General features: G+C 39.1%; 2 protein-coding genes across 7 annotated transcripts in view; both read left to right on the top strand.

Moving 5' to 3' along the window:
- The first annotated feature begins 16 nt into the window (after nt 1–16).
- Nucleotides 17–2900, top strand: stx2a (syntaxin 2a). Of its 2 annotated transcripts, none has more exons than XM_057360701.1 (9): nt 17–249; nt 514–576; nt 671–770; nt 1084–1158; nt 1299–1372; nt 1555–1663; nt 1792–1865; nt 1952–2089; nt 2243–2900. In XM_057360701.1, the coding sequence occupies exons 1-9, from the start codon at nt 220–222 to the stop codon at nt 2417–2419; spliced, it is 840 nt and encodes a 279-aa protein (XP_057216684.1). In that variant the 5' UTR covers nt 17–219; the 3' UTR covers nt 2420–2900. The 2 variants fall into 2 exon arrangements, with proteins under 2 accessions (XP_057216684.1, XP_057216685.1); XM_057360702.1 differs by lacking the exon at nt 17–249 and adding an exon at nt 290–398.
- Nucleotides 2901–3752: 852 nt separating this feature from the next.
- Nucleotides 3753–13888, top strand: part of rimbp2a (RIMS binding protein 2a) — a 47771-nt gene continuing 37635 nt past the window's right edge. For 3 of the 5 annotated variants that reach the window (XM_057360244.1, XM_057360243.1, XM_057360245.1), the window contains exons 1-3: nt 3753–3916; nt 5283–5408; nt 9582–9725. In XM_057360244.1, coding sequence (XP_057216227.1) covers nt 5283–5408; nt 9582–9725 — 270 coding nt within the window. In that variant the 5' untranslated portion in view covers nt 3753–3916. The remainder of the gene's footprint in view (nt 3917–5282; nt 5409–9581; nt 9726–13888) is intronic. The other 2 variants (XM_057360247.1, XM_057360246.1) reach the window with 2 other exon arrangements.

Raw genomic sequence — 13888 nt, 5'->3', positions numbered from 1 at the left:
TACCTGTTGATTCAAGTCACGCATAAATGCTTTGCTTAATTTGCTTCTTTGTTGTAAAAAACTTGCACACGATTTTCCCTTTACGTACTGTAGTTTAAAGACCGCTATAGTTTGATACTTAATATACACGTCTAACAAAAAGACTGCGTGCGGAAGTAAATAAGGCGGGGCTTTGAGTCAACCGTCATTCTGTATGAGTTATTGTTCTCTACCGTGGAAATGAAGGACCGCCTGGCGGATTTGACACCCGTAAGTCCAACAAATATTACTTACTATGTTTTTTTAGATCTGAACTCATTGTACTGTACGATCAAGTGTATATAGTTTCACTATCGCAAAATAGCATTTATGCACATGTTCCTCCCGTAATGGCATTATTATTGCCTGTGAAAACAAATGTAAGTAGTGTGCGTGTTAAACATAAAGCTTGGTGGTTTGTACCATAGATAACGTTATATGGTTTGTACGATCAGTTTTGGCTTAATGTTATGTTTTGGCTGTAATTCTGACCAGTGCCGCGGTGGCCACACAGCTCCAGTGGAGACCAATGCTTTTCTAGAGGAATTCCTCCGTAAGGTGAGTGCTGTTAAGTTAGTATATATTTGTTTATTTTCTGTCCATATGTTAAGTATATGGTCTTTGCGAACCTGGGGATTATGCCTTGATACAGGTAGACGAGGTTCAGAAACTTATGAATAGGATTTCCCACTCTGTGGAAGAAGTGAGGTCAAGGCATCACACCATTTTGACAGAAATCAACCCACCAATGTGTGAGTACTCACAAATACATTGTTTGGATCTTTTTATGTTAGTGTATTAAAGGGAAACAATATTTCATCTCTTACAAAACCTTTGTACGGACACAAAACCACTGAAACACTTCTCAAAATACTGTATCTTTTCATGTTTTCATCTGAAGAAAGTCAGGTTTTAAACTACACGAGGGTGAATAAATGATGACAGAATAGTCATTTTTGGGTCAACTGTGCCTTTAGGGTTCTCTGTGTCTAGAAGGTATATAGCACTTATTCAGAGTGACTACAGACACTTTATTATTGCTCTTTTACACATTTCTATTAACAGATGTGAGAGAGGAACTCGAGCAGTTGAACAATGATATCAAGAGGACAGCCGATGACATGCAGGCAAAACTGAAAGGTGTTTAACTTGATTTTTTATTTATACAAACTATTTCGATTTATTTCATTTTGGGGGCAGGAAGACACATAATGTTTTTAAGTGATGATTTGACTGGCAAATACTTTAGCTCATATAATCACAGTGCTTTTATTTGATAGATTTGGACGGGAGTTTTTCAGAGTGTGAGAATGCAAATAGCGGCTCTGTCTACTTCCGCATCCAGACTACCCAGGTGAGATATCACTGTCTATTGTACATAATCATAAATGACTGATTCTCAATATTTGTTCCTCTATTTCATGTAGTAATGCATGGTCCTTACAACACCAAATCCAAAGCTTTTAATCCATATTTATTGTGTTTTATTGTTTTCTTTCTCTTGTTTTCTTGTTCTTTCATGTTGTTAATCCACAGCACACAGCTCTTTCACTGAGGTTTTCAGAAATAATGAATGCGTACAACCAAGAACTTTTATCTTTCCGAAAAAACAGCAAAGAAAGGATCCAAAGACAGCTGGAGATCAGTGAGTGAACTAACATACTTAACATCACACCTGGATGAAATATTTAGTTTACCACTGCCTGTCGTCATTTGTATATAATCCCAATTATGATCACCAATAGCCAAAAGACATTATTCTACTTTATAAAGGAGGGAGAGTCATCACTGAAGAAGAGACGGAGGTTTTGCTGCAGAATAACAACACTTCTGTCTTTACTTTAGATGTAAGTATTAGAATGCATGTCACAACTGTTTTGGTTCATTTCAGCTTTGTCTAAAGCGCTGATATACACTAAACCTCTGTGTTTAGAGTGTCCCAGGCGGTAACATCACAGGACAAACGCTGAATGAGATCGAGTTACGACATAAGGACATTCTCTGTCTGGAAGCCAGCATTCGAGAGCTGAATAACATGTTTATTGATATTGCCATGCTAGTGAGCAGACAGGTAAGCTAAATGGTGTCATTGAATGGATTTTAAAAATAGTTAGTCACATTATCTATACGACTAACTGATGGGTTTAAATATCAACTTAATGTACAAATCATTGCTTCTGGTCTGGCAACATTATTTCATGGAGTAGTCTTGTCTGTTTTACAGGGTGAAATGGCAAACAACATTGAGAAGACTGTAATGAAAGCTGGAAACTATGTAGAACACGGGAAAGAAACTATTAAAGAAGCTGTGGTTTACAAAAACTCTTGGCGGATAAGACTGCCCCCTTTACGCAGGTCATTCAAAAGCAAAGCTAAAGCAGTGACCACTGATGGCTCCTGAGCACTTTATCCAGTGTCATTAAAGGTTTCAGACTATGGAACATGTGCTGCTTTTGATGGTGGTATTTGTTCTGTGCAAATGACAAATTATTTTTGAAAAGCAGCACTCTGAAAAGCAGCACTACTTTGCCTTTCATATAGCTTTATTCCCACCAGGATAATAATCTCTTTATCGAACTTTAACCTTTGTCTGCTTGCAAACATTCTTGGTGGCTTCCCCTCAATGAAGTTAATGATTACTCATGCTCTCAAGTGCTGTAGATTCTTCAAAAATAGACAGAACTAGCAGATTTCTGTGTAAAAGCCCAAAATGTTGTTTCTTGTGTTTGCTTATGCTGGTGTCCACTGGTTTCATGGTGCTCTTATACTCCGTATGACTTAATTCCTAATAATTATTATTTATTTATACTTTCTCAAGGCCTTGACCACATGTACAAGATGTTTTTATTGTTTGTTAATGGTTTAATAAAATGACATTTGTGTTCAAATTTGTCTAAATTCAGCTTTCTCCTCCTACACCCAAGCATATATTCCCTTAAAAGGATAGTTCACTCAAAAATACAAATTCTGTCATCCTTTACTCACCCCTGGAGTTGTTCCAAATCTGTTTACATTTCTTTGTTCTGTTGAAGAAGATATTTTAAAGAATGCTTGTTACCAAACAGTTCTTGGGCACCATTGACTACCATAGTAGGAAAAATTACAATGGTAGTCAAAAGTGCCCCAGAACTGTTTGCTTTCTTACATTCTTCAAAATATCTTATTTTGTGTTCAACTGAACAAAGAAATACATAAAGCAATTTTTCCTGCTATGGTAGTCAATGGTGGCCAAGAACTGTTTGATTATTTACAAGCATTCTTCCAAATATCCTTCTCTGTGTTCATCGTATTACAGAAATGTTTACAGGTTCTGAACAACTTGAGGGTAAGTAAACAAAGACAAAATTTTCATTTTTGGGTGAACTGTTCCTTTAAGAGTGACATGATAAAGATATTAATAGTTCCTAAACCTGACTATGTCTGTTGTTTCTAAATATAGGTCTACAAGGTATCATTGGGCCATATGTGTTTCCACCTTCAACTACTGTAAATGTACAGTATATCAGCCAGTCATTTGCAACATTATAAAGAGCGAACCACAATACATATGTGTATATTATAGACAAACCTGTGGTGTATATTTTACCCAATGGTTGAAAGGCAGTGTTTGTACTTCATTGCTCAGTATCCATCCAGCTTCACTCTGCTATGCCATATGGTCACCCAGCAAGTGATGACTGGCGTGGAAGCAGCAGGAGATGAAGATTTTGGCGCTGTGTTTCGTGAGTGGTGACAAAAAGCAGGTAGATTTTGCATCATTCAATGGCGATTGGATGATGGTCCTGTACGAACGCCTCTGCCTCCGTTTCACACTGTAAGTTTACAAACACAAGTTACAGTTCTGGAGCGTGAGCTCGGACGGGTCTGAACTTGCAGCACAAAAAGAGACGATCACAAGGTAAGGCGAGGTTTACAATTACTTGTACGTTTACATTTACGCGACTTTAAACAAGCAGTCGATAAAACATTGGACAACACAAGCAATTGCTCACACAACAGCAAACTCACTGAACACACAGCAAAGTCCAAGAGAACAACTCGAGAAGTACAAAGAAATGAAATAAAATGCACTAATATGTTAGATGGATATTTTAAGTACAGTATATAAAGTTTTTAAGCAACACAAAATGTTTGTGATATGCATGTGACCACTGACGTTTCACGTTACGCTTGATAAATCACGATAAATACCATGACATCTGCTTTCATGACAAAGTTGCAAGTGGAAGTTCGTCAACTACTATTACGTTCCGTATGTTTTTAAATATGCTGAAACAAATTTAACAAAAGACATCTGCTGTTGTTATAATGACTTCAGAAAAGCGAATTTTAGCAGGGGGTGCGCACTGCATAGATCTGTGGCGCCCCCTCCTGGACACACCTTTGCAATATGCTGCGCATGCGTGAATTTGACACCGCGTATTTAAATTAAATCTGGAACCCTGTGTTTGTAGTTCGATCCCTATTAAATTTACTTTTTGAGGGGACAGCAAATATACTATATTTTGTTATCGAATACACTAATTTAATTACATAATGCACCGCGAAAAGTGTACAATTAGAGGCTAGAAAATACCCATGTTACACTACGATGCTCAGCTCAGCTCAGGCGGCTCTGCTCTCGCTCGCACCTGGGCATATAGTGGTCGCTCACCCGTGTTTATGCACTACTTCTGTAATTTAGGTGGACGAGAATGTTAGAAATAGTGAATATTAGTGGAGAATTGTGATTTGCTGTTTTTTAATGTTTTTATTGCTTTAACTATGGAGTTATTTGTTCGTGTAATCGAGGTTGGTAGGAAATGTATGCTAGTGTATGTTAAACTTAACATAAATCCCTCTCTGAGTCACCTGTCTCACTGTGGTCATGTGAGAATGAAATGACAACGAGTGAAGTGATCCTCTGGCTAAGTGGTAAACTGAAGGCAGGTGTCAAGAACAACCATTTTCTTGCCACTGAACAGCAGGTCTCTTTTATCTGTCACACCCAGAGACACTTCTGTTAATATTTGATATATTTCAAAAAGTCTTTGAACGGTTCAAAGATTATGTATAAATGATCATTTGAATTCATTTACATACAGACTTTGTACACAGAATGTAAACGGATCACACTGCGCATTGATTTGAATAGAAATTTTAAGATCTGCTTGAACCTAAGAATGTACAGCAGAAACTTGCTAAAGTTGTACATCTTATGCAATGTGTAAAATTCTTTTTTACTTACAGTATGTTTGTTTCTCTGTGTGTGTGTATGTGTGAAGATGCGAAGTCAAAGGATTGATGTAGTGCAGCTTCTCAGGCAGTCACAGACTGAACTGCTATGGATCCAGAGACAACTGTCAATCTTATCAGCGCGAAACGCCACTCATATCAGGACCAAAGATAAGGTAAGTGATCCAGAGTTACATTTACCTTAAGTGTTTCGTACGGTGGCAGCTAGGTGTCACAACACTGCAACGGAAGAAAACACTTGCAAATAGAAAAAATGTTGTGTTGCGAGTATTTGCTGGGCATGTGTCGCCAAACCAATGAAGATGCTTTCTGAATTTGCTGGTGTTTTTTTCTATTTGCATGTGTTTTCTTCCGTTGCAGTGCTGTGACACCTAGCGGCCACCGTAGTTTTATCCATTTTAACAGACAAAAAATTTCTCACAGAACCCATTATTTGCCTTTTGGTTATGTTGCTGTTTTTATCTCAGCTATGTATAGTAACATTGATGGTTATTGTACACAAGGTGGCGCCATTCTTCAATATTTACATTTACGCACCGCCTAGCATCCTCACCCACCAATCAGAACCTGGTCTCCTCTCTTGAGAAAGGACATGGCATCTTAAACTGATGCATTTGTAGAGGAGTGCCCCAGTGCGGGGGGAGGGGGGCAGTCTGCACTACAGGAGCAGCTGGGGTTGCTTGGCAACAGAGCAGAGAAGACTGTAACACATTCTGTATTGAGAATCTGTGTCCTTTCTTCTTCTTTTTTCCCATCCAATGAGGTCCGTTTCCTTAGTGCAGAGAGTGGCTAATAGCCAGGATGTGCCTACCGCTCTGTCTAAGTAATCCCCCTTTAATACCCCTGTGTGCATTAAAATCTGATGTAACTGTGTGATATTTTGAGACCATGAACTGAAGTTCCCCCAGTCTGGTGTAGCTCCCGGCTGTTTTTTCCTTCTGTTTTTTGAGATAACAAGAACAAACCACAGTAGGGAGAATCTACAATATGAACACTTGTGCTTTCAGGTGGCATATGGAGAAAAGGACGGATCACGCAATGATAGCGATAGAAGACACAGAACAGAAAGAAACAGAAGGAAATCTTTGCCCTAATCCGTTAGTCAGATCTTTTCAACCACGATGAAAGTCAGACATAAAAGTAAATAAGTATTTAAAGTTAAATGGTCCAAAATGACATTCTCTTGGTACGTGTTTTTGTAAGTAAGAAAGCTGCTGCTTCTCCAGCCTTTGCAAGTTTAAAGTGGGTAATGCTAAATAGTACATATTGCATTGGAAATTAACTTTACAAATAAAAATGTTAAGTTTAAAAAATAGATAAGATATGTATGCTGTAAATACTAACTAAATAATTTCACAAAACAATCCTCTCTTCTGTCTCAAAAATAACACCAAAATAATCATAAATAAAAACAAATTCACAAATTATAAGATGCTTTAAACTGGTCTTCACAGTGTTGGAAAGGCCACGCATGAAAAAGCAAAATGATTTACACATCAGTAATGGGAGTGTCTCCACACATCACTGCACCCCATGCGTGAGCGCGAGTGTGGGATGGAGAGAGAGGGAGCCCGTGTGTGCATGCTGGATGAGAGCAACAGAGCATACGCATGCGCATCTCTCTGTGAGCTTGTTTGTGTGTGTGTGTGAGACAAAGAGAGAGAGAGTGAGCGAGCAAGAATAGGAACGAACAGTTCTGTTGCACCACTCTTAGCCTGGAGATGCTCTCGCGCTGTCTGTCTCGTGTTCCAGCAGAGGGCTTCTGCAACGACACGCACGCCCACAAGCGCAGAGCCGCACGCACACACACAAACACGCAACGCAGACGTGTCGTCACTGCCCCGGTCCCTGCCACTCCTGGCAGCCGGTGATATAACGGAGTGGAAGCGCTAAGGAAGACAGCGGCTAAGGTACCGCACTCATGCACGCACACACATCAACACATCATGTTTAATATGAACGAGATAGCAGTAGGAATGGTAATGTGTGTGTAGTGCCGTGCTGTTACTCATATCGTTTCTTCTTGGCACAGCGTATAGCACGCCCTGTTTCAGTATAGGTTGTGATGTATTGCGAGGCAAGGCAGGAGAACAGATGCATGGAGAGACATTTGACCTGACAACATGTGGAGACAGGTGGCAGAATGCCTTGTTGCTCGATGCTGCGGTTCTGGAGGGGGGGATGTGTGGGGGTGGTGTATACAGTATGTGGGTGTCACAGGCTAAAATTGCAGGTACCTCTTTTTAAATAGAGTAGTATTTATACAATGTCCGTCTGTGCAAACCGGGGGGGGTTCACAACCACATTCACCCTGTTCCCAGGCCAGTCGACACACAGCTGGAGTGAGAAGTGTCTCCTCGGCTCATTTTCCAAATTAATCCCGCCACTAAGGAGTTCCATTTGTGAATGGGCATTTTTCTTTGCTGGGTGGGTTGACGGTGCACTTGATTTGTTGGCCTAATGGTTCATTAGCTCCCTGCTTTATGCGTCTGTCCCACTTGCAGGATTTTGACTCGTTTGATGATGTATTAGCTGGATATAAATGCGGTTATCCAATCCGTGTTCCCGTAGTTCTGCTGGCTGTTGCCCAGGCCGGTTTGGTAGTGGTGGGCCAGTAGGTTTACTGGCTGTGACTGAATCTGCTAATGTAGTGAGGCACGGAAACCAGCTGGAGACCTGGCAGAGCCACGGCATTGCAATTGGTAGTATTACTGCTCTGATACGGCAGACTGTTTTCTCAGATTATGTAAGATCCCTGAGTAAAATCCACACATGCACGCTCAAAACAGAAGGGAGAGCTTTGAAACGCGGATGATCCCTGTGTGTGATTAAGAACTGTTGGGTTTTTGGCAAAGACATTAAAGACCAAACGACTGGCGGTTGATTTAAGAGTTTAAAGTTGTGTTTAACCCTAATTAGCATCTTGCTGTTTTCTCATTATTAATGATGCTATTATTTGATCCGCCAGCTGTAACCAATAATGGAAAACAGAGCAACAATCCCAGAATGTGTTTGTTCAACATGTTCTTTAGGGCTTTTAAACTGAACTTGTTTCCTTCCTAAGTTCCTAATACAATGTTGTTAGGGTTTTTCTGTATTTTAAAGAAAAGTGTTGTCTGAAATATGACAATATATTGTGAGGTGCATTTCATGATGAAAGATTAGAGGTAGGGGATGTATATTTGAGCGTGTCTGTGTGTGCTTGTTTGAGCTAGGGCTGTACAATATTGAAAAAATACGATAACGTGCCAAAAAATGTGATAAACAATACGATAATGCTTCAAGTTTGTAAACAAAATTACAATTTATTTCAACACTAAAAATTCTATAACCAACCAACACGCATGTTTCACATTGTTTCTGATCTTCCACACATTAGACACAATCTCTCTGTTATCTGCTCCTAAAGCTTTGCTATACATAACTTTTTAAAATCCCTCAGTTCATTGCAATATGCATATTGTGGCATGCACGTGTGATATTTCAATAAATTCGATAACCGTGTTTTGCGTCTTTGTTTCAAAGCCAGTTATTATACATTTTTTAGTCATACTAAACTAATACACGCAATATCAGGTGTGCATTTTTAGGCTTTTCACAACTGTTTTGAAATGTATTCAAACCAAACGGCATCAAATTTTGTTGAATCTGTTATATGAAGCCAAATTTTTGTCATGATCTGCTCAACAGCCAGTATTTTCCTAAATCTTTGGAAATCTAAACTGAACAGGCAGTGCCATTTCCATGAGTCAATATCTAGTCACAGTCCCAAAGGATGAGCTCACACAGTCTGGGCTTTAAACATAGCACCTGCTGCTGATGTCATATTGGTACCAATCAAAAAACGTTTTGCCCTGCGTCCAAAAACCTCATGTATATTTGTGCGTGAGCGCATACAGTATAATACACAAATGTACACTTTGCAAACCAGACAGAATAACACATTATCCAACAAGTTAGTAATTATATAGACAGTATTTTAACACATAATAGAATCTGCTATATCTCAAAGGGTAAATTAATAATGAATAGAAAACAGTAGGGAAAGATAATAGAACATGGGGGTGATCATCTGGTTGGGCATCAGATCTTTTCCAATGCAGTGATTTAGTTTTGTTACAGTCCTCTATTGCTGTTAACGCTGCACAATTGCCAGGTAAAAAGCAGCAAACATTCAATAAACTGGGCGTGATTCTGTGCAACCCATAGTGTTGGATATAATCTAGTAACAAAACAATTATTGATTTTCCCTTGAAAGTGAAGTTTTGAAGTTCCTCCCACAGCGTTAACTGATTGTTAACCCCCTTTTAACCTCTCTTTCTCTGCAGTTGAAACAGGACGCTCTGCCCTGGCATCCGGCATCTCACGCATCCCACCATGTGAATCGTTGCCGCCTCCTAGAAGAAAAAAACAGAGCCCTTAATTTAGAGCTGGCCGCCCTTAGACAGCAGAAACAGCAGCAGAGATCTTGGGTAAGTTGCTGTGTTTTTGTAGCTCATTATGCTAGCAATAATCACGCTTGTGAACTAATGGATTCCAACAGACTTTCTTGTGCTTGCGTGAGTGGAAGCAACAGGCCTGTGAGGTAAAATGCAGAGGAAGTCCCTGAAGTGTCTGCTGTGTCCCATGTGGTACTATGTGATGCTGGAGCTGTTGCCCTGGCAACTAGCCCGCTGGTGAGGGAGGACAGGTTGGTAATGGAAAACCGACAGACCATAATAATGGCTTTATACAAGACAAGGTTGCAACAGATCAGCTTCTTCCTCTTATGGGGAGATAGGAAGTGACATGCGGAAATTTAACTTGAGCACTATTAAAAGTTTGAAAATAGCATGATTTACAGTAAACTAATTTGGCCATTTGATACACCCTAGATATGCTTTTCGATCTCTACCCCACCCCAGTTTCTAATAAGGAAAAAAGTTAACAGACACAAAAAACCACAGTACTGAATATTGCAGTGTATTGCGTTATTCTGTTATTTTAAGTTTAACTAGTACTGGAGATTTCCTTGCGTATTAACACGAAGCAGAGCTCTGACTGCGACAACGCCACAGTAGGTAAATCGTACCATCAATTATTTACTTTTAAAGTTGTATTATTAATAGGCAGGGGAGACCATGTACATAATTCTGTGTTTAAGGGCACTCTCATAATGCATACATAGACATACAATGGGTTATGTGTTTCTTAAAAAACTGTATTCTTATTAATATGCTTTGGTTGGTACGCAAACTTGAAGTCGCTGTTCCTTTCTCCAAACCTGCCTCAAGTCCTACAGATTCTTAAGGAGAAAGGAACATCGAGAGTGCCAAAGCTGGCTTTCATCCACTTTCTAAACGACCACACCTCTTCATTTATAAGCTTTAGTTATGAGCCATCAGTGATAGTGACATGCCAGACAAATATGGTGTGACAGTCCTATGGCTGGTTGCCAGGCGACAGTCTCTGATGGACAGCACAGAGAGTGAACTTGTGTCGTGAGGAATGACCTTCTCGTCCATAGAGGAAGTGTCGTACGCCCACTGCCGCTTACAAACCGCCCACCCCATCTCTATGGCACGGCCCATCCTGTGGAAAAGCCTGACTGTAGCCGACTTGTTTTCATGATAATCATGAGTATAATAACAAAAGCAGATAATTAATACAGAGTAATAATAGTCCGGAGAGAGACGCATCTTCTTCATTAGCTAAGCCGAAGTATGTTTCAGTTAAGACTTTAGATGAATGAATGGATTACACAGTGTCTCTTTACGGACGTTGCCAGTGAGGATGTTGAGACAGTTATTTCAGAAGGGTTGGGCCCTGGCTTGCGTTACCACGTTCCCTAATAGAATTAGACTCAGACACTGATCTTTTAGCCAGGCCATGCTGCTCGCTTAACTGTATTTTCCTCTCCATTGCATCGACCACTAGAGTCATTTAAAGCAGACAGTGAGCTCCAATCCAGATTTCTGTACCAGAAATTAGACGAGGGCAGAAACCAACAGTTCTGATGCTTGTTGTTAACATAAATGCCGACTTATCTTGTGTATTATCATCTGGCTCAGTTATGGAATAGGTTGGCGTGGTGTTGATTTTAAAGGTGTGTTGTGTGTGATTTTTTTTTTGAGGATCTATTGACAGAAATGCAATATAATATACATAACTATGTCTTCAGATGTGTATAAAGACCTTACATAATGAAGCGTTATGTTTTTATTACCTTAGAATGAGCTATTTCTATCTCATCTTGCATGGAATTCGCCATGGTGTTCCTACAGTAGACCTGTATCTCCTTCGGCAAAGAAGCGAAAACGTGACGACCTCTTAGTTCTGTGTCAGCGGCATTAGTGCTTCGAAAGGGAGGGACGAGCGGTGGAGTGAGCCCTTGGTTGCTGTTCGCTATCTCACCGCTAGATGCCGCTAAATTTAATACGCTTAAAAACCTGGTGGGATCCAGAGTAGGTTTGAAACCTGGAGGCAATCCATTTGTTGTCAGTAGCTTATATTGAAGCTGACTAGTTTATCATCTTCAACATTTGATCTAACCTCTAGTTGCACTGGTTATATTAATTAGTGCACTGTAAGACGCTTTGGATAAAAGAGAGTAATGTAAATAGAACATGTAAGCAGTATTTATTATGTAGATAAATTTTTTATCACTTGCGTAATTTCTTAAAACCCACTGCATGATGCTGAAGTCATATATTAAATACCTGATTGGCCACGGGGAATAATATTTTGAGCTCGGTTCCCCTGGAAAGCTATTTTCAAAATTGATTTGTGCATGCCAGTTGCCAAAACAGAATGCCTCACTGCCAGTAAACTAAAACCTGGGGTTAGTATTCATTCCATCGCTCCTGGTACATTTTCCTTTTTGAGAGACTATGGTATGTGTGTAGTTTCAAAATTTTATTCGTCACACTGCAGGGCTATTAATGCAAATGCATATATTTATCCAGGATGTATGTTATTACCCCCGTTGAAATAAATCTTGCCAATAAAAATTTGCATCTTCTTGTAAGGAAGCATGTACCGTCTGGGAACACAAAGTAAATATAAATAGCTACTCACTCTGCCATACCTTTTACTCTCTAGAGAGTACCTCCCACACTGTTCACCTCCCCACACCATGAAACCTCTTTACTTTCCTAAAGATATTACAAAGACTTCAGCTGAATTCTGAAAATCTTTTAAATGAAGTTTATATTCATTTAAAATTCATTTAATACAAGTAGAGTACAGTCCATCCAGATGAAATGTTTAATATTTAAAGGGATAGTTCACCCAAAAATGAAAATTCTTTCATCATTTACTCACCCTCTTGTCGTTTCAAACCTGTATGACTTTCTTCCACAGATCACAAAAGGAGATATTTGGAAGAATGTTGGGTACAGGCACCCATTCGCTTGCACAGGTTTTGTGTCCATACAATACCAGTGAATGGGTGCCGACACTGTTCGGTTATCAACTTTCTTTAAAGCATCTTCTTTTGTGTTCTGCGGAAGGAAGAAAATCATATAGGTTTGAAATATCAAGAGGGTGAGTAAATGATGAAAGAATTTTCATTTTTGGGTGAACTATCACTTTAAACATTAAACATTTCATCTGAACGGACTGTACTCTACTTGTATTAAATTAATTTTAAGAATTTTCATTCTTGCGTGAACTTTAACTGTTGTATAATGTGGTATTTGTATTATTAGTAGATATTTGGTTTCTTACCAAAAGAACAAAGGACATCTAATATCATGTCTTACATTGAAATTGTGCTGTTAGTGTGCTTCGTTTCATTGTTTCTAGTATTGTGTAACGCATACAGTATGCACACCCTTTAACTGTAAATCTTTACCGAGTTATTGCATGCATAGTTACTGTACATATGGAATCCCAGAATTGTATCTGCACTTTAAGAACTTTGTGGTACAGTATGATGCTTCGTATCCATTACGTTCGCAGTATGTAAAGGATGTAAACTTTACTCTTAGAGTGATAGAAAAGCCACATCCTGCATCATTTTTTACCTAGTTGTGTTTGCAAGCAAAATATCAAGCAGACTTCAGGATTTCTCACATACGAGAGAGACTCCTTCTCCCACAAGCATTACTGATTACTGCAGACTGCCGTGGAAAGAGGTTGTTACCTCTACAGTTTCTATACATGTGTATTTGTGTATGTGTGAGTGCAGTTATTCTGAAACCGGGGTACGTTCACCACAGAAGGTGCTTAAAGGGATTCAGTAGTTCACCCAAAAATAGAAATTCTGCCACTCATGTTGTGCAGAACCTGTGTTTGACTTTCTTTCCTCTATAGGACACAAAAAATATATTTTGAGAAATGTCAATGGGGATCAAAGTTCTTCAAATATCTTCCTTTGTGGTCTGAAAGAGATTTATACCACAACAAACAACAGAACTGAAGTCAGATTAGATAGATAGAATAAGTAATATTAATATTAGTTATAATGTTACGTAATAACCCAAATAGTATCTGTAAAATTAAACTTGTTTCTAGACACATTTGGTGTCAATGAAAGGAGCCCTGATTTGTATATAAGACAAAAAATGCTGTATTACTATATTCCAATTATGATCTTTTCTAATTAGCTCCCTCTATTGCCTGTACCTGCTTCACATCTGCAAGAAGGTTTGGT

The sequence above is a fragment of the Triplophysa rosa genome, linkage group LG19 (genome assembly GCF_024868665.1).
Source record: "Triplophysa rosa linkage group LG19, Trosa_1v2, whole genome shotgun sequence".
NCBI classification, from domain to species: domain Eukaryota; kingdom Metazoa; phylum Chordata; class Actinopteri; order Cypriniformes; family Nemacheilidae; genus Triplophysa; species Triplophysa rosa.
Note: the sequence above shows the minus strand (reverse complement) of the source record. Positions and strands in the feature narration are given on the sequence as shown.

Excerpts from the sequence above, each read along its gene's own strand:
- stx2a (XM_057360701.1), top strand. The coding sequence starts at position 220 with ATGAAGGACCGCCTGGCGGATTTGACACCC. Across the intron at positions 1,159-1,298 it reads CATGCAGGCAAAACTGAAAG|ATTTGGACGGGAGTTTTTCA; the intron begins GTGTTTAACTTG and ends TTTATTTGATAG. Across the intron at positions 2,090-2,242 it reads CCATGCTAGTGAGCAGACAG|GGTGAAATGGCAAACAACAT; the intron begins GTAAGCTAAATG and ends TCTGTTTTACAG.